Genomic DNA, 20,229 nt, shown 5'->3' on the forward strand with positions numbered 1-20,229 from the left:
CAGAGGAGAAAAAGCTCCTTCCCTTTGTTCTCTGAACCAAACCACACAATCACAACTGAGAACACCCAGGTAGGAGACAAGTAACTGTCTACCACACTGGCTGCTGGGATTTTTTTTTTTTTTTTTTTTTTTTTTTTGGTTTTTCGAGACAGGGTTTCTCTGTGTAGTCCTGGCTGTCCTGGAACTCGCGCTGTAGACCAGGCTGGCCTCGAACTCAGAAATCCGCCTGCCTCTGCCTCCCAAGTGCTGGGATTAAAGGCGTGCACCACCACGCCCAGCGCTGCTGAGATTTCTAAAACTGATGGAGTTCTATTTCTAAATTCAATGCAGAGGGGTAGTGCAGACAGACAAACAGACAGACAGACAACTCCCAAGCAAGGAACTCACCGTAATCTGTTCATTTTTAAGGGGCCAAAGGCTCTTTGGAAAACATTTCCCTCTCTCTGAAAATGGACGTTCTGTCTTCTACAGGGAGGAATAGGAGAAAACATTTCAAACAGGGAAATGGAAGTTGCTCATTCCAGTAGCCCTGAAAGAATATCTCTGTCAAACAGGAAGTGCGTTCACAGAGGTGGCTCTGTTCCTTCTGGCCCTGAGCGCTACACAGGTTATCTGGGCCTCTCTGCCTTCTCTGCTTTCTGGTATCTAAACATGTCAGATACTTGTGGATAGGAGCTCCCAAGCTCAACTTGTTCCTTTCTCCCTCCCTCCCCAGAGAAAAGGGGCCATGAACTCCTAGGGCTGAGGCAAAGACTGACTTGAGGGCGGGGTGGCTGGCGGGACCGCCTCTTGGACCGATGTTTCCGTGGGTTGTACTTAGCTAGCTGGTACTCATCAAACTCGGCAAATTTGTCGGTCATGGCAGCTCGGAGACAGGCAGGCAGGGACACCAACTTCTTCTCATCCCCTTCTGCCAGGCTCTGTAGAAGAAAACAAAACAAACAAACAAAAAACTCAGCAGAACCCACCACACACACACACACACATCCTAGAGTTACATAGGAACAAGAACAATTTCCTACTCCCATGTCCAAAATTACATTTCTGTGTTCAAGACAAATCAGCAGTCTTCTCTAAGTGCATCACTGTTAAAGGGAAGTCTGAGGGTAGGGGGAGGAAGTCTGAGGGTAGGGGGAGGGCAACAATTGGGATGTACATAAATAAAATAATTAATTAAAAAAATGAAGAAAGTCCAGAATAAGACCAACTTTTTCTCAAACTTTGATCCAACCCGCATCTCATTATTCCATTAGCCCACTTGGCTCTTAGAGAGAAAACTTATCCTCTCTGGGCATTTGGATGCAGGAAAACGGGAGGGTGGGGGAGGCTACCTTGTCTAAAAATGTCCTCTATGATCAAAAGGGGAAAAGAAGAAAGGTCAAAGTGCAGAGTGCTAAGTACCATACCTGGTAGAACTCGGCTACCTGGATCCAGTCTGAAGGCAGGTGAACAATGGCGGAGTAATACCGTCGTACATGGGGGCGGCAGGCTGGCAAGAGGGCAGCCACAGCCAGAACTGTATTGGCGATGTCCCGGAGGTTAAGTTGCTGCCGAGCATACAAAGATGCCTGCGGGGGAGGGTAGAAGAGATTGGCATGTTGGTCACTTATCCCACAGCTCCATGCCCTAAACTATCTGGCTTATTGAATCTGCCAGTATAAAACCATTTCTGAGCACGCCACACCACCTACGGAAAGATAAAACACAAGCATCACGCCATCTCCTGGCCATCTTCTACATCATCAACCAGGCCTGGCCTTGTCAGGAAGAGTCTTCATTCCAACATCTAACAAGAACTCACTGATTGCAACGTGGGTGCGTTGTAAATGAGAGAAATAACAGGCTGACAACTAGTTCTGATCTTCCTGAAATCTTTCTGGTAACCGTGAGCCTTAAAATTACACTAAATCATATGAAGAAAAAGATATTCAGTATCCAGATTATTGCTTAGTAAAATAAAATACTATTCATTAGAAAAGCAAAACAAAACCTTTTACTAAGGGTTCAATTGCTGATTAAACCTGTCATCTTCCAAAGCTTCACAGAAAACATTTTCCCCTTGTCCTGGTTAGTTTTGTCAACTTGACAGCCTAGAGTCATCTGAGAGGGAAACCTCAGGGGAGATACTCCCTAGATCTGACTGGCCAGTGGGCGTGTCTGGGAGGAGATTGTCTTAATTATTATTTGCTCCACTGTGGGTGGCATTAGCTCTAGGCAGGTCATCCTGTACTGTATAAGGAAGCTAGCTAAAGAGTTGGAATTGGTACAAATACTTTTGAATAATGGTTGATCGGTATCTGAAATGTTTAATCCTGGTACAAAAATATAATTGAAATGCCTGTATGAGTACACTTAAATAGCATATGTGTTCAGGGCAACATTATTTATGATGGCCTAGAAGTACAAACAGTTCACTGCTAAATTGTAGCATAGATGAGCTGTGGAATGTAGACTTACTACAACAGTAAACTCCACCAGCTGTATGCAACATTGTGAATGAATGTTATGTTACATACATATATGTAATAAATATTATAAAAAAATATATATATATGTAAGTATATGTATATAAAATTGAGAAGTGGTGTTTGAAGTTAGCATCCTAATTGTCCCCACCCCTTTCCCCCAAAACAAGGAGGACCTAACTGAGGTGTACTGGCTGGTTTTGTGTGTCATCTTGATACAAGCTGGAGTCATCACAGAGAAAGGAGCTTCAGTTGAGGAAATGCCTCCATGAGATCCAACTGTAAGGCATTTTCTCAATTAGTGATCAAGGGTGGGAGGGCCCATTGTGGGTGGTGCCATCCCTGGGCTGGTAGTCTTGGGTTCTATAAGAGAGCAGGCTGAGCAAGCCAAGGGAAGCAAGCCAGTAAGAACATCCCTCCAATGGCTTCTGCATCAGCTCCTGCTTCATGACCTGCTTAGTTCCAGTCCTGACTTCCTTGGTGATGAACAGCAATGTGGAAGTATAATCTGAATAAACCCTTTCCTCCCCAACTTGCTTCTTGGTCATGATGTTTGTGCAGGAATAGAAACCCTGACTAAGACTTGAGGGCTGCTTTCTTCCTTCCTGGGCAACTTCTTTGAGGTTGGTGGCTGGTTTTGCTGAAGGGGGAAGTGACAGGGACTGGGCCTGAGGTAGCTTCTGTGAGAGACTATAGTAATGTTCTGATTCTGGAAGTAATGAGCCAGCCAGGTTAAACAACTGTGTTCATTTCATGTCAATCCTTTGAGCTGTATTTATAGCATACATAGTCTTATTAGACTAAATAAGAGTAAAAATTAAAAGAAAAATAAAAAAGGAAAGAAGAAAGCCAAGCATGAGCTTATGGAAGCTAGCTCATGGTGTTCCACCATGGCTACTACCTCAAGTTCCTGCACTAACCTCTCTCAGTGATGGATTGTGACCGGAAGTATAAGCAAAAACAGAACAGTCCTCTCCCTCTCCTAAGTGGCTTTTGTTTAGAGTAACTTACTGCAGGCACAGAATGAAACTAGAACATCCCTCTTCTCTGCTTCTGAAGCAGCCATTCTTTATCTGTCTACTTCACACATATCTGGGGAAGAGTTTTACATACCCACGGGTCCAGATCCAAGTTTCATCATGTTAACAAGACTCCCACAGCCTAGCTTTGTGCATTTAGCTTGTGTAAACCAATTCTAGTACACCTTCCCCCATCTCCCTTTTCTCCACTCCACAGAACCCCAGGGACTAGGCCCCAGACTGCCCAGACATCTTGCTCCCTTCCTGAGCAACTGTTCCTTGCATTCCTACGTGGAGCCAATAACCAGCTCTTCGTACCATAATTACATTAATATCTCCCTCTTCTCCCCACTCCTTCATACAGCAATACCTTAAGGATGAACTCCGGTTCCAAGGAGGCCAGGGCACTACAGACTTCAAGGATGGATGCCCGGGTAAGGTCAGATGCATCTTTCACATTCACATTTGAGGCCAGAGCAGAGCAGAGTAAGGTCAAGAGAGCCATCTTGAAACACAGAAGAAAGGAGTAAATACAGACCAACTTGTACGGTCAAGGTCAGAGGAGCTGGGGAGATGCTTCAGTGGTTAAGAACATTTGCTGCAGAGGACCCAGGTTGAGTTCCTAGTACCCACATTGGTTCATGACCTCCTTTAAATCCAGCTCCAGAGTGCGGGACAGATGCAGGGGGAAGTCTCAGTTTGTAGCCCTAGCTAGAACTCACTATTTAGAGCAGGTTGGCTTCAAACTTCCATAGATCCACCTGCCTCTGCCTCCCAAATACTCAGAATACAAGTCATGGGCCACCATGCCCAGAGGGGTCTGACGTCCTTCCTGACCTCCACAAGCACAAGATACAAACAGTGCCTACCTACAAATGTAGGCAAATACTCATAGGCATAAATAAATAAATAATAAATAAATAGGTACAGAGAATGTGGACCAAGGTTCAGAAAGATGTCTATTCAACTGAGAGGCTGAACAAGTAGATTAGGAAGCAGGAAACGGGATCTTTTCCCTCTACCATGTTCCACATGGGGAGATGCCCCAATTCAGGTCTCCAGCCTCACCCTTCCCTCCACCATCAACCTCTCAACTCTGGAAGTTCTACCTTCTTCTCCTGAAGGACCTGGTCAGTGGTTTCAGGATGAAAGCCAGAGTCTCCAGATGTGAGTTTTAAGACCGGTGCCTCCACTTCTTCTTCTTCCAAGCTTAGACTGTACAAAGGCATTGGGACTTCTGTGCTTTCTTCTTCTTGAAATTCCTTTTCTTTGGAGACACACCATTGACCCTACGAACAGTGGCTGTTATAAAATTGCACCACGAATGCATGCACAGCCCTCCAACAGAGGGGTAGGAAAGTATCTCTTAGAAATATGAAAGGTCCAAATCTCTAAACTAATAAACCCTCTCCCTTTACCCCAGCTTGGTGCTCTTTATCACACTACCTTTTCTCTACCCAGCCTTCTGGGTTTTTTCTCAGATGCTCTGTGGTCTTCCCCGCTGCCATTTCATGACTGCAAGTCTGGGAGCCGGGGGCATCTCACATACCTTCTAAACTCATTATGGTGCTTTCTGAGTCAGAAGAATGCCAAGCCCCAAGTCTATTCCCCAGAAGCCCCAAGCTTCTTCATTCACTATCACCTCCCTGAGAGGGCTGTTGAAAGATTTGGTGGACTAAGGTATGTCTGACTCTACAAACTGCAAATCACGTAAGGGCAATAGCAGCTGTACTTTGGACCAGAACCTTGTGAAGCACATTTTTCACTGACTTGATTTGAAAGATGAGGAACTCAAAGCTCCAGGGGGAATATTAGCTTTGCCTAAGGCAAACTGTATACTATATACTTTATAGTTAGCTAAGATACAATAAGTTCAGGTTAACTTTTCCCCACGTATCCACAGAGGAAATGCAGTCCTGTCTGCTAATTCTGATCTATGAACTAAATGTGCTTACATGTGTAAACACAGGAGCATTCAAGGAAGTGATCTCAGATACAGACAGATCAGCATGTCTAACCTCAAAGCCATCCTTTGAGGCACAACTTTGTTATGATAATCATGTTGGATTTCTTCTTGATCAGAGGCTTTCTAGAGGCAAGATCTATTACCCAGAATCACTAGATATTTGATAAGAATAAAGATGCCAATGAAAACAGCCCTGAGGTAAAGAGTACTTCAGAAAGGTCATGAGAGACTCAGTAATAGAGTGCCTACCTACCATGTGCATGCCTCTGGGTTCAATTCCTAGAACTATCCAAAAAAACCCAAAAGGCTGATACCAAAAATGCCGAGAAAAGAAGGTCCCCAGACACAGATCATCAGAGGTGGAAACTAAGGCACTGAAATCAATCTACTAACAGAACATATAGCAAAAAAAAAGGCTAGAGTCAAGATGAGCACCCAAAAGCAAATACCAAGGCTACTTCCTGGACTTGAGCTGTAGCAGACATGGATTTCAGGGCCCTGGGTCCAGGTGGAAGGTCTAGTTCCTCAGAGAAACATGGAGTCTTCTTGGTAGGAAGCTCAGGGAGCAGGCAGTTGCTAGTTTTCAGGCTATGCAGATCAGCTTGTGCCGTATGAGATATGTGAAGACCCTGGAGCAAGGGGCTGGTCAATGCAGTGCTCTTTACAGTGGGGAGAGTAGCTAGACATTGGTTTTCCAAAGAAAGGACGTCTGGATGACTAGACATATGTCCACATAGCTTCTCCAGAGGCTGGAGGTCAGGGAGCATGGTCAGGCACCGATTCTCCAAGGAGAGGATGTCTGGGTGGACAGATATATGCCCATCTATTCTCTCCGTGGGCTGGAGGTCAGAGAGCATGGTCAGACACTGGTTCTCCAAGGAAAGGATGTCTGAGTGGACAGATCTATGTCCATGTATTTTCTCCAGGGGCTGGAGGTCAGGGAGCATGGTCAGGCACCGGTTCTTCAAGGAGAGGATGTCTGAATGGCCAGGCACATGCCCACAGAGCTTCTCCATAGCTGAAGAACAATCAACATATGCCTAGAAGAAAAAAAACAGGTAATGAGATGCACTAGAAACATATCAACTCCATACTCATCTGTTTGTGCCAGTGATAGGCAACAAACAAATATTTCTACTTCTTAAAATTATGTTATTGTTATTATTATTATCGTGTGTGTGTGTGTGTGTGTGTGTGTGTGTGTGTGTGTGTGTGTGTGTATTGAGAGAGGGAGAGGGGAAGACAGGTGTGTCTATAAGTTTGGCCATGCGTGTCACAGCATGTGTGAGGCTGGAGGACAATCCTTGGGAGTTGGTTCTCTCCCCCTACAGTGGGATGTGGGGATTGAACTCCAGTGGTCGGTATTGCAGTGTTGTACAGCCATCACTTTTAACCATCTTGCTGCCCCCCCCCCTTTTAGATTTATCCAGGCGTAATTCTAAGGGGACAGGGGGGAAAAGGGAAAGCAAAAGCTTAGAGAGAAGCCTGGCATGGCATAGCGGTGACCTGTCTAGAATCACAGCTGAAAAGGAGACCATAAGAACATGGAGGCCAGCCTGGGCTACATAGCAAATTCCAGGTCCACGTGAGCACTGACACTCTCTTTCTCAAAAGAAAATGTGTCTTGCTATTCCTCTCATGTCCCTGTACTACAAGGAAAAAAAAAAAGTAGTGAGGGCTGGGCTGGCATACACCTGCACTCCCAGCACTTGAGGCCGAGGCAGAAGGGTTAGGAGTTCAAAGGTCATCCTTGGCTACATAGCAAGTTAAAAGATCAAAATCACCCTGGAATATAGGAGACTTTGTCCAAAAAAAAAAAAAAAAAAAAGGTGGGAAGCTAGAAAGATAGGTCAGTTGATAAAACATCTAGATGACAGTAAGGCTCAGTAGTCTATGACTGTAATCCCAACACTGAAAGGCAGGCAGATTCTTACATCAAGCTGGCCAGCCAGCCTACCAAAAGTAACTCGAGAAGCAATAGAATAAGACACCTGGTGTGGAGTTCTAGTCTCCACATACCCGTATATATATCCGCATATGCACATACTCTTGCACACACAAACAAACACATACACACATATACACACCCAACGAGTAATAAGGAATTTCAGAATTAATCCAATATGTATGTATGTATGTATGTATGTATGTATGTATGTATGTATTGAAACAAGGTCTCACTAAAAAGGTCTGACTGACCTGGAACTACTATACAGATTCCAACTCACAGAGAGCCACCTGCCTCTGCCTCCCCAGTGCTAGGATTAAGACATACACAGCCACATCTGGCATAATCCAAGAGTGAAAAACAAGTTCTCAATTAAAATTTTAAGTTAACAGAGAAATAAAGACATGTAATTTTTTTCCTCTCTGGAGTTTATAGAGATTCTGATTAACTTCTGAAAGCTTAAAAGTTCTTCCCCAAGTTCCAGAGATAACTGGTATTGATAGTTTTATACTGACATTCTGTGTATACACTAGTTTGTATGTATACCTGCCTCCACTCCTACCCCGGTCCCTTTTCTTTGGCCTTGCACCTGAAGCCATACTTCAGACGCTATTCTTTTCTTAGGAAGTCGTGGAGGCCTACCGCGTTGGCACCTTAGTGTCCATTACTGTTAAACGTGTCAGTCTAGTGAGTTTCTGTTGCCAAAAGTGATCACAACACTCTTCATTTGTTACAGTCACTCCCTCCTAGGATTCTTTAAGGCAAAAGGAACCCATTCTCTCTGAGCATCTATCCCTCCGCCCCACTAAGGCCACCCCACCTCCCTGCCAGCCGCCCGGAAGGACTAAGCGGCTGCACCACGCTCGCCCAGAGGTCCTTCCGGGAGTCCAGCTGACACAGGTCTCGGCCAGGGCTCTACCTGCGCTCAGGATTGGAAAAGCTGTGCGCAATGAGAGGCGCGTTGGTTCTCCGCAACGGGGAGCAGAAACCGGCCTGGGTCAGCCAGTGGACTGGTTGGAAGCAGAGAACTGAAAGAAAACCAACACCCTAGTGAGGCCAAGGGGTGAGGCTGGGCGAGGGAGGGGCGGGGCTGGGGGCAGGGCGGGGCTGAGGGCGGGGCTGCCGCGTGTAGGATATCGCAAATGCCGGGATTATAGGGTTGTGCTAACCACACCCGGTTTGATTTGCACAGTTTAGGGATTTATACTTCCGGCTAGGCCAACTTTACCAACCGAGTTGTATTTCCACCCAATACAATCATGCTCTGATGCTATTATGTATCCTGAAAATACCCCAGAGGCTTATGTGCTAAAATCATGCCAGCCTTGGGCAGCTGTTGGGAGGTGGTGAAACGTTTAGAAAGAAAGATCGCTGAGAGTGTGCCCTTGGCTGACCTTTGAAAGTCAGGCCCCTTCTCTCCCTTTTGCTTCCTTTCATCCACCATGAAAGTAAACAGTTTCGTCTGTCGCCACCCCACTCAATCCCACTCCACCCCATCCGTGAACTGCTTTGCCACAGGCCAAAGCAAGAGGGTCAAGAGATCCTTGACTGAAAACCTCTGAAAATATGATTCAGAATGGTGGCACACACATGTAATCCTAGTACTTAGAAGGCTCTGGCAGGAAGATCAAAGAGTTAACTCTACTCATGCTATTTGAGTTCATTATGTTATCTTTTTGTTACTGCGACAAACTACCTGAGATAATAAACCAAACCCTTTTGATTGTTTCTTTCTTTTTCAGACAGGGTCTCTCTATGTAACCCTGGATGTCCTGGAACTCACTGTTTAGACCAGGCTGGCTTCTGACTCACAGAGATCCGCCTGCCCCTGCCTCCCATCTCCTGGGATTTAAAGGCATACCCCACCACCAACCACCACGCCCAGCAACAAATTTTTTTAAATTTTGATTTTGGGGATTTGGGCTTTTATTTTTAGACAAGGTCTATCTATATAACCCCAGCTGGCCTGCAGCTCACTATGTAGACCAGGCTGCCCTCTAATGGCTCAGAAATGAAGAGAATCTGTTTTTGCAGAAGGCCTAGGTTCAGTACCCAGCACCCACATCATGCCTCACAACCATTGGTAACTCTAATTACCCATGGTGACCTCTTCTAAACTCCAAGAGCACTTGGCATGAAGGTGGTGCACAGACATACATAGAGGCAAAACTCATAAATACAAAGTGGAGTGTGTGGGTGGAGGTCTGTTTTGTATGTAAATTACTACTAGCCAGGTAATATACCCTTATAATTCCAGAGATTTTAAAGGCTGAAGCAGAAGGATCTCAAGTTCAAGCCAGATTCCTTAGGGAGCATTTGCCTCCATAAAATAAGTAAGTGAGTAAATAAATAAATATAAAAATGAAAAACCCCTAAAGATAAATAGTAATTTTAATAGATTTTGTTGTAGTTCCGAGACAGGATTTCTCTGTGTAGCCCTGGCTATCCTGGAACTCAGTCTGTAGACGAGGCTGGCCTTTAACTCAGAGATCTGCCTGCCTCTGCTTCCTGGGTGCTAGGATTAAAATGCATGCCACCATCTCATAGCCCCATGGATTTTTAATGTGCATGAATGACTGGCAGAATCATTCAAAGTTGTAAGCACAAGAATGCCCCTCACTGTAGAAGTGCTCTGCACAGTTACTAAGGGTCTAGCACTCTTAAGTCCCACCTACTAAATATTAAATGCTAAAAATTATCCTAATTGTGAGAAATAAATGTGTGTGTGGGGGGGAGAGAGAGAGAGAGTTCTAAAACCATCCCTAGAACGCAATACCATCCATATTAATAGCCATCAGTCTTAATTGACATCTCTCTATAGGGAAAGGGATGATGAGTCTACGATTCTTACCACAAGACTGAAAATCTAAAACCCAGGGCTATTCAAAGTTGCTAGCATGAGATGTTCTTTTTTGCTTTCTATTGCTGTGGTTTTAAAAAAAAATGAACAAACTGACAAAACAACTTGGGGAAGAAAAGGTTTATTTCTTCTACAGGTCTACCATCACCGTGGGAAGCCAAATTAGAGGACACATTAGAGGAATGCTGCTTACTGGCTGGCTTTCTGCTTCTGCTCATCTTGCCTGTACAGCCTAGGCCTGAATGCCATGGTGGTACTGCCATAGTGTCCTTGGCCCTCCTCACCAATTAATAGTAACAGTTATTAGTAGTATTATAATGAACGCCCCATAAACATGCCCATAAGCCAATTTGATGGAGGCAATTTCTTATTTGAGGTTTCCTTTCTTCCACATGTGTCAGGTTGACAAGCAAGAATACTCATCACGCCAGGCGTGGTGGCGCATGCCTTTAATCCCAGCACTCGGGAGGCAGAGTTAACTAAATAATTAGTTAATGCCAAGTAATTTTAGTAACTTTTTTGTACAAGCTTGAAGCAAAGGCATCTTCCGTGTCACAGCCATTGAAACTGGGTTGTGTCAACTGTGCCCTCCATCCCTAAGATCCGATTTCTCAGTTCAGGCGAGCAGCTAGGTATTAGGAAGCTTTCACCCTCATGGGTTGGTTTTTGTTGTTGTTTTGTTTGTTTGTTTGTTTTATTTGGTTGGTTGGCCAGTTGGTTTGGCTCTTTGAGTTAAGGTCTTACTTACTACAAAGTCCCAGATGACCTAGAACTCAATATGTAGACTAGGCTGGCCTTGAATTTGAAGTGATCCTCCTGCCTCTATATTCCTGGTGCTTGCTGTGGGGTTAAGGCATGCTTTACCACACCAGCTTCCATTTTTAGTTTTCCCCCATTGAGTCATAGTGTAGAAACCTAATCCAAAACTACAGCTTCCTGTAATTCTTATATAACAGGTTTAATAAGGCACACACTTTCCAGACCGAATTATAAGCATATACATTACAAATTTGACAGACATACTTCTATGCCCAAAGTCCAAGCAGTTAGGCAGAAGCAAGAGAATCGCTGTGTTTTTGAGACCAAGCTCCAAAACAGCTGGGGTTACATAATGAGATCTTATTTCAAAAAATAAAAAGCTGCTGGGTGTGGTGGCGCACGCCTTTAGTCCCAGCACTTGGGAGGCAGAGGCAGGCGGGTTTCTGAGTTCGAGGCCAGCCTGGTCTACAAAGTGACTTCCAGGACAGCCAGGGCTACACAGAGAAACCCTGTCTCGAAACAAGCAAACAAACGAAAAGAAAAGAAAAAGAAAAAAAAAGAAAAAGCCAGGGCTGGAGAGATGGCTCAGCAGTTTTAAGTTTACTGACTGTTCTTCCAGCAGTCCTGAGTTCAATTCCCAGCAACCACATGGTGGTTCACAACCATCTGGTGTATCTGAAGACGACTACAGTATGCACATACACATAAAACAAATAATTCTTTTTAAAAAGAAAACAGAAATAAAACAAAATTTAAAATTGGACTCGGCTTCTAGAAACAGTCACTGAATCCTAAAGCCGTTTCTGCTGGGATTTGGGGAAAGCGTGAGGTTTATCTTTGCTCACAACAAAGAAAAAGTTTAAGTGAGATGGTTTCCAAGCCCAAACTCACCTTGTCTTTTGTTTTAAGATTTATTTATTTATTTTATGTATATCAGTGTACTATCCCTATGTACACCTGTGTGCCAAATGAGTGTGTCAGATCTCATTAGAGATGGTTATGAGCCACTATGTGGTTGCTGGAAATTGAACTCAGGACCTCTGAAAGCTCTTAATCACTGAGCCATCTCTCCAGCCCTCTCATCTTGTCTTTAAATTGGATGGTGCTAAGTGTTAATTGCCCACATTTGCTTCCTTATGCCCTACTTCACCAAGCAGCGCCTTCTTTGAGTCGAAGCATTCTTTCTTTAGCTGACAATCATTGTTGCACTAAGAATTTTTGTCAAATCAAGTTGAAGAGACACTGTCCTTTTCCACCACCTTGAATTTGTTTAGTTCTCAAATCTCATATTTTATCTTCAAGTGCTTAGATTTAATTTTTGTATTTATTTTTAACAACATCTGTGTGTGTGTGTGTGTGTGAGTGTGTGTGTGTGTGTGTGTGTGTGTGTGTGTGTGTGTGTGTGTGTGTGTGTAGCCACATATATGCATGCCCTCCGAGAGATAGGGTAGAAAATATTGAATCCCTTGGAACTGGAGTACAAGTGGTTATGAGTCGCTTGGCATAAGTGCTGGAGATTGAACCCAGATTCTCTGGAAGTGCAGTGCATACTCTTAACCACTTTGCCATATTTCCAGCCTCTAAAATTTATTGACTTTTAAGTTAACATGCAAAGTAATGGACTTAATTATGACATTTTCTTTTGTAAATATTGTTATTAATTCTTAGATAATTTCATACAGTGTACTTTGATTATACCCACCCCACTCCTCCCCTTATAATTATGACATTTTCATATGCACATGTCATTACACTTTATTCTCATACCCCTCCTCCATTTTCCTCTCTCTATTACCCACAGCCCTAACTGTTGTCAAGTGACAGTGAACTCCAGTGACCATCAGACAAGGGTAACATCTACACTGACTTGCCTCTATCCCTTCCCTCCAAAGGGAAGCCTTTCAAACATTCTTATTGCATTTGTACTTACTTTGTGTGGGGGCACACATACATGCACGCCCATAGCACATATGTGAAGGTCAGATAACTTGTGGGAGTTGCCTTTCTCCTTCCACCAGGGAGGTTCCAGGGATCAAACTCCATTGTCAGACTTAGTGGCACGCTTTTACCAGCAGAGCCATCTGGCAGGCATTTATTAATATGGTTGACTGTTCTCGGTTTTATTCCCAACTCGGTGCCCTCCCCAACTTTGATTCAACAATCCTGTTAAGGGCGAAGGGGATGATACAACACACAAACTGCAGGGATACATACTGTGTTGGGTTTAGGGAGTTTCCAGCAATATCCTGGAGAAGATAGACTTTGAACAGGGAAGGACAAGCCTCAGCTAAGAAGCTTACAAGGGAGTAAGCCAGAGAAAACACTCCTGGTTCTATAGGAATCCTTTCCCCTTCATCTCCAATAACTTTCTTTAGATGTATAGTGTATATTTCTCCTCTGTAACAACCATCAGCATTATTTTTTAAAAACCACTCTGCACATGGTTCTGTTACTTATATTTACAAAAAAAAAAAAATAGGCTCACATATAATCTTAAAGTCTTTACCTGGAAGAAACAGTAGTTAAAGTATAACCTTGTTCATGTAATGACTATGTGAAAGCTATGCTTTACCTAACTTTAACAGTGAAGATGCTGAAAACTTGGGTTTATAATAAGCTTTCACTCTCCCAACTGTGGTTGCCTGCACCACACCCTGATATTTATGAGGACTTCTGTATTTCCACCGCATGACTATAGATGTCACTTAGACCTTTAGAAACATGGGTGGATGTTGCTACATTCCGTTAATTTGCCCTGTTTCTCTCTAGTAACAAGTTCTTTGCATATATTAGAATCTGAGTGGCTCAGGGGGTAACGTCACTTGCTGCCAAGGCTGACACCCTGAGTTTGGTCCCTGGGACCCATATTGTTATGTGTGGACTGGGAAAAAGAGGAAGCTGGTTAGGGAATCAGCGGGGTTTGTTCTGTGGGATGACAGAGGATGGGTTGGACCTCTGTGAGAGACAGTATACAGAGCTGTGAAAGGAAGAGCAGCAGCAGCAGACACCAAGGAGAGAACGGTGACAGGTGGGAGGTGTGGGGCAGCAAACAGAAAGGCAAACGATTAAAAGAGACACACAGAACACTTTACCAAGCCATCATGGTCCCTGCCTTCTTTAAGGTTTCTATTACTGGGATGAAACACCATGACCAAAAGCAATTTGGGGAGGAAAACAATTGTTCCACTTGTGCTTTCACAACACTGTTCGTAGTCAAAGGAAGTCAGGATAAGAACTTAAGCGGGGCAGAAGTCTGGAGGCAGGAGCTGATGGAGAGGCCTTTGAGGGGTGCTACTTGCTTCCTGGCTTGCTCCTTGTGGCTTGCTCAGTCTGGTTTTTATATAACCCAGCTCCACCACCCCAGAAAAAGGCACCACCCACAATGAATTTGCTCCCTGGAACATCAATCCTGAATTTAAAAGAACACCCTATGGGGCTTGCCTACTCCTCTCCCCACCCCACCCCACCCCCTCAGATGGCTTTAGCTTGTGTCAAGTTGACATAAGCTATCCAGCACAATCCCTAACTACATTCTAAATATTTTCTCTTACATCCACAGGTAAGCGTAGTCCTCACCCCTCATCAAGGAAACTTCCCTTGGCAACTGACATCGATCATTACAGAAAACTGCAACCAATCAAATTGCAGTTGTACAGCCCAATCCCAGCAGATACAGCTACAAAACAACTCTTGCAACTAAGCTCAGGGATCGTTGTGAAGGAGAGAACGGGAAGATTGTAAGATCCAGGGAATCAAGGAATTTGCTATGAGACAGTGTCTCCCAGAAGCTGCACATCCATGAAGTCTCTCCAATATAGCTGCCTAAATGTGACCTGAGTAATGACACCAGTCGCCATGTTAACACGGATGAGGGAAAGCCAGGGAGGCTACACCCCCACCTGCAGCCAACTAAGAAATGCTGGGATTGGGAAAAATTGTCTTCCCCTAGGAAGAGCACTGCAGTTGTTATCCCATACCACGTGGTCAGCACTGAAAACATATATATACAACTAATATCATACAGGCTGAGCCAATTGCATTTACACATTTAGGAATATACATATACACTTTCATGTGTGTAATAACAACCAAATTTTGTTTTGTTTTGTTTTTAAAAAGCTCATGAATTTGAAAGAAAACAATGGGAAGGATATATGAGAGGGTTTGGAGAGAGGAAAGGGAAGGGGGAAATGATGTAATTATATTATAATCTCAAAAAAAAAAAAAAAAAACGTGGGCTGGTGAGATGGCTCAACGGGTAAAAGCACCAACTGCTCTTCTGAAGGTCATGAGTTCAGATCCCAGCAAACCATATAGTGGCTCACAACCACCCGTAACAAGATCTGACGCCCTCTTCTGGTGTGTCTGAAGACAGCCACAGTGTATTTACATGTAATAAATAAATAAATCTTTTTAAAAAAGTAACATGAAATAACACAAACAGCTCTCATCAAGAAGATGAGAAGGGCCTCAAAGCTGAGAGTCAACCCAGGGATTCTGGGTGGGATTTTAAAAATTTACTTATATGTAGTTTTTACAGTCCAGCCTGTCTCCCCCTTCCCCCATACCTGATCCTGCCCTGCTTTCCCCTCCTCCTCCCCTCTCCCACCCAGCTCCATCCCTCCCTCTGCCTCCCATGATTATTTTCTTCTCCCTTTCTAAGTGGGATTGAAGCCTCCTCACTAGAGCCCTTCTGCTTGTTAACCTTCTTGCAGTCTGTGGGATGTAGCCTAGATGTTCTGTACTTTTGGGCTAATATCCACTTATAGTGAGTAGCTACCATACGTGTACTTTTGGGTCTGGGTTACCTCACTCAGGATGATATTTTCTGCTTCCATCCATTTGCCTGCAAAAGTCATGATGTCCTTGTTTTTAATAGCTGAGTGGTATTCCATTGTGTAAATGAACCACATTTTCTGTATCCATTCTTCAGTTGAAGGACATCTGGGTTGTTTACAGCTTCTGGCTATTGCAAATAAGGCTGCTATGAACATAGTGGAGCAAGTGTCCTTGTGGTATGGTGGGCATCTTTTGGGTATATGGCTGTACTGGCTAGTTTTGTGTCAACTTGACACAGCTGGAGTTATCACAGAAAAAGGAGCTTCAGTTGAGGAAATGCCTCCATGAGATCCAACTGTAAGGCATTTTCTCAATTAGTGATCAAGGGAGAAAGGGCCCTTGTGGGTGGGACGATCTCTGGGCTGGTAATCTTGGTTCTATAAGAGAGCAGGCTGAGCAAGCCAGGGGAAGTCAGCCAGTAAGGAACATCCCTCCAATGGCTTCTGCATCAGCTCCTGCTTCCTGACCTGCTTGAGTTCCAGTCCTGACTTCCTTGGTGATGAACAGCAGTATGGAAATGTAAACTGAATAAACCCTTTCCCCCCCAATTTGCTTCTTGGCCAAGATGTTTGTGCAGGAATAGAAATCCTGACTAAGACAATGGCCAAGAGTGGTATAGCTGGGTCTTCATGTAGAACTACTTCCAACTTTCTGAGTAACCTCCAGATTGATTTCCAGAGTGGTTGTACCAGCTTGCAATCCGACCAGCAAAGGAAGAGCGTTCCTCCTTCACATCCTCGCCAGCATGTGCTGTCACTTGAGTTTTTGATCTTAGCCATTCTGGTTAGTATAAGGAGGAATCTCAGAGTCATTTTTATTTGCATTTCCCTGATGACTAAGAACTTTGACTATTTCATTGTTTTATTTTTTCCTTTTTGTTCAGTAATGATTATAATTTCATTTATTGTCTTTAAGGGAGATGAGAATAAAACAAACTTAGCGAAAGAGAAGACTAAAATATTAAATGCTAGATTGAAGGCCATAGAAGAGAAATTATAGGATATTTTAAGTCAAAATAAAGAACCTTCTAAGAATCCAATGTGGAACCTACCAAAAAAAAAAAAAAAAAAGATGGATGCTCTCATGACTTAAAAAAATTAAGTTGATTGTCCAGGCAGCCAGCAGTCTCTCTCATTTCCATTGATTTGGAAGCTGCTTGCACTGTACTTCTTGCATACTCACATAATATTTATTTCCTCTCACGTTTCTGATGGAGTTGAAGACAAGATAAGTATAGTCTCACAGTTAAGATTAAATTCCTTAGGATTGAGAAAACATATTTAGATCTAAGAAGATAATCCTAGATTTTTTTAAAAAAATTACACCAATGTCGTAAGTATTTTATTGTTGATTATTAAAATTATTTCATGCCAGAGATTTGTAACTTTTTGGAGAAAAGTTTATTTCATCTTATATCTTGCAGTACATTATGAATGGTAGTCAGGACAGGAAATCAAACATGATCTTGGAGGCATGCACTGAAGAAAAGATCATGAAAGAATAGAATTACTATCTTGTGCATCCTGATTTCTTATTCCGTCTGTTCAGGGATGGCACTTGCAATGTAAATCACCAGTCAACAAAATACTCAATGATCTTTTGCCTACTAGACAATCTGATGGAGACATTTTGTCAACTGAAGTTTCCTTTTTTCAGTTTGATTCCTGTTGACTATATTTGATAAAAAGCAAAGAAAGAAAGAAGGAAAGAGAGAGAGAGAGAGAAGCAAAGAAGATAAAGATTTTCTCAAAGAACCAGCTCTTAGTTTTGTTGATTCTTTTCCTTTCTACTTGGTTGATTTTAGCCCCGAGTTGATTATTTCCTGCCACCTGGGTGTATTTGCTTCTTTAGTTTGAACATTTCTTTAAGTACTTCTCAGCCATTTGAGATTCTTCTATTATGAATTCTCTGTTTATCTCTGTGCCCCAATTTTTTTTATTTGGATTATTTGATTTTTTTTGGAAGTTTCTTGAAGTTTTTATATATTTTGGATATGAGCCTTCTATCCGATGTGGGGTTAGTGAAGATTTTTCCCAGTTTGTAGATTACCAATTTGTCCTATTGACTCTGTCTTTTGTCTTACAGAAGTTTTCCAGTTTCATGAAGTCCCATTTATCAATTCTTGATCTTAGAGCCTGAGCCATTGGAGTTCTGATCAGGAAATGTTCCCTTGTGCCAAGGAGTTCAAGGCTCTTTCCCACCTTTTCTTCTATTGGATTCAGTGTATCTGGTTTTGTGTTGAGGTCCTTGATCCACTTGTGTTGGGAGCCGCGCCCACATTCGCCGTTACAAGATGGCGCTGACATCCTGTGTTCTAAGTGGTAAACAAATAATCTGCGCATGTGCCAAGGGTTTTTATGACTACTTGTGCTCTGCCTTCCCCGTGACGTCAACTCGGCCGATGGGCTGCAGCCAATCAGGGAGTGACACGTCCTAGGCGAAATATAACTCTCCTAAAAAAGGGACGGGGTTTCGTTTTCTCTCTCTCTTGCTTCTTGCACTCCTGCTCCTGAAGATGTAAGCAATAAAGTTTTGCCGCAGAAGATTTTGGTCTGTGGTGTTCTTCCTGGCCGGTCGTGAGAACGCGTCTAATAACAATTGGTGCCGAATTCCGGGACGAGAAAAAACTCGGGACTGGCGCAAGGAAGATCCCTCATTCCAGAACCAGAACTGCGGGTCGCGGTAATAAAGGTTCCCGTAAAGCAGACTGTTAAGAAGGATTCAACTGTATGAATTCAGAACTTTTCAGCTGGGGAACGAGAGTACCAGTGAGTACAGCTTTACGAGGTAAGTCTGGTCTTGAACTTTCTAAGGAAATTCAAGACAGTCTATCAGAAGTAAAGTGGAATATGTTTGGCCTTGAATTTTTTTCTGGTGTTAGGAGCCCTTTTGTTCCTTTTCACATGTTATCAAGTGATTAAGATAGGGCTGAAAATTCTAGAGGAAATTCAGGACAAGCTATCAGAAGTAAAGCGGGGAGAGAGAGTAGGAACAAAGAGGAAATATGGTACACAAAATAAGTATACAGGCCTTTCCAAGGGTCTTGAACCCGAGGAAAAGTTAAGGTTAGGTAGGAATACCTGGAGAGAGATTAGAAGAAAAAGAGGAAAAAGGGAAAAGAAGAAAGATCAATTAGCGGAGGTCTCTAGGAAAAGGAGCCTGTGCTCATCGCTGGATGGGCTCGGGGAGCCAGCTCTTAGTAGCTCTGAAGCAGATGAAGAATTCTCCTCTGAAGAAACAGACTGGGAGGAAGAAGCAGCTCATTATGAGAAAAAAGGGTACCAGCCAGGTAAAGTGCTAGCTAATCAGTTAAGGAAGCCAAAAGCGGCTGGCGAAGGCCAGTTTGCTGATTGGCCTCAGGGCAGTCGGCTTCAAGGTCCGCCCTATGTGGAGTCCCCGCCCTGCGTAGTGCGTCAGCCCTGCGCAGAGAGGCAGTGCGCAGACTCATTCATTCCCAGAGAGGAACAAAGGAAAATACAAAAGGCATATCCTTTTCTACTTAAAACTTTAAGTCAGTGGGGTTTACAGATAGCCACAGAAAAGGTCCAAATTTCTGATACAGGACAATTCTTGGGCTCTGTGGTGTCCCCAGATAAGATTGTGCCCCAAAAGGTAGAGAGAAGAAGAGATCACCTCCATACCTTAAATGATTTTCAAAAGCTGTTGGGAGATATTAATTGGCTCAGACCTTTTTTAAAGATTCCTTCCGCTGAGTTAAGGCCTTTGTTTGGTATTTTAGAAGGAGATCCTCATATCTCCTCCCCTAGGACTCTTACTCTAGCTGCTAACCAGGCCTTACAAAAGGTGGAAAAAGCCTTACAGAATGCACAATTACAACGTATTGAGGATTCGCAGCCTTTCAGTTTGTGTGTCTTTAAGACAGCACAATTGCCAACCGCAGTTTTGTGGCAGAATGGGCCATTGTTGTGGATCCATCCAAACGTATCCCCAGCTAAAATAATAGATTGGTATCCTGATGCAATTGCACAGCTTGCCCTTAAAGGCCTAAAAGCAGCAATCACCCACTTTGGGCAAAGTCCATATCTTTTAATTGTACCTTATACCGCTGCACAGGTTCAAACCTTGGCAGCCACATCTAATGATTGGGCAGTTTTAGTTACCTCCTTTTCAGGAAAAATAGATAACCATTATCCAAAACATCCAATCTTACAGTTTGCCCAAAATCAATCTGTTGTTTTTCCACAAATAACAGTAAGAAACCCACTTAAAAATGGGATTGTGGTATATACTGATGGATCAAAAACTGGCATAGGTGCCTATGTGGCTAATGGTAAAGTGGTATCCAAACAATATAATGAAAATTCACCTCAAGTGGTAAAATGTTTAGTGGTTTTAGAAGTTTTAAAAACCTT

At 43.3% G+C, this 20,229-nt stretch overlaps 1 protein-coding gene and 1 long non-coding RNA gene across 4 annotated transcripts in view; one reads left to right on the plus strand and one right to left on the minus strand.

Annotated features, from left to right (window-relative positions):
* Tep1 (telomerase associated protein 1) overlaps positions 1-8,484 on the minus strand; it is a 46,521-nt gene extending 38,037 nt beyond the window's left edge. The window contains exons 1-7 of one of the 3 annotated variants that reach the window (XR_003950834.1): positions 8,318-8,483; positions 5,900-6,490; positions 4,594-4,773; positions 3,855-3,989; positions 1,407-1,568; positions 759-920; positions 388-465 (exon numbers count right to left, since the gene is read on the minus strand). Coding sequence is in view for 2 of the 3 variants with exons in the window: in NM_009351.2 (NP_033377.1) it covers positions 388-465; positions 759-920; positions 1,407-1,568; positions 3,855-3,989; positions 4,594-4,773; positions 5,900-6,466 (1,284 nt within the window). In the remaining variant the exon portion in view is untranslated. Of the gene's footprint in view, positions 1-387; positions 466-758; positions 921-1,406; positions 1,569-3,854; positions 3,990-4,593; positions 4,774-5,899; positions 6,491-8,317 lie in introns of all 3 variants that reach the window. The other 2 variants (NM_009351.2, XM_030247719.1) reach the window with 2 other exon arrangements.
* On the plus strand, positions 8,201-18,959 carry Gm26782. Its single transcript, XR_874615.2, has 3 exons — positions 8,201-8,461; positions 14,577-16,639; positions 17,942-18,959. It is a non-coding gene; the product is annotated as a predicted gene, 26782 (long non-coding RNA).
* Positions 18,960-20,229: the final 1,270 nt, after the last annotated feature.

This window comes from Mus musculus, chromosome 14 (genome assembly GCF_000001635.26).
Source record: "Mus musculus strain C57BL/6J chromosome 14, GRCm38.p6 C57BL/6J".
NCBI lineage: Eukaryota > Metazoa > Chordata > Mammalia > Rodentia > Muridae > Mus > Mus musculus.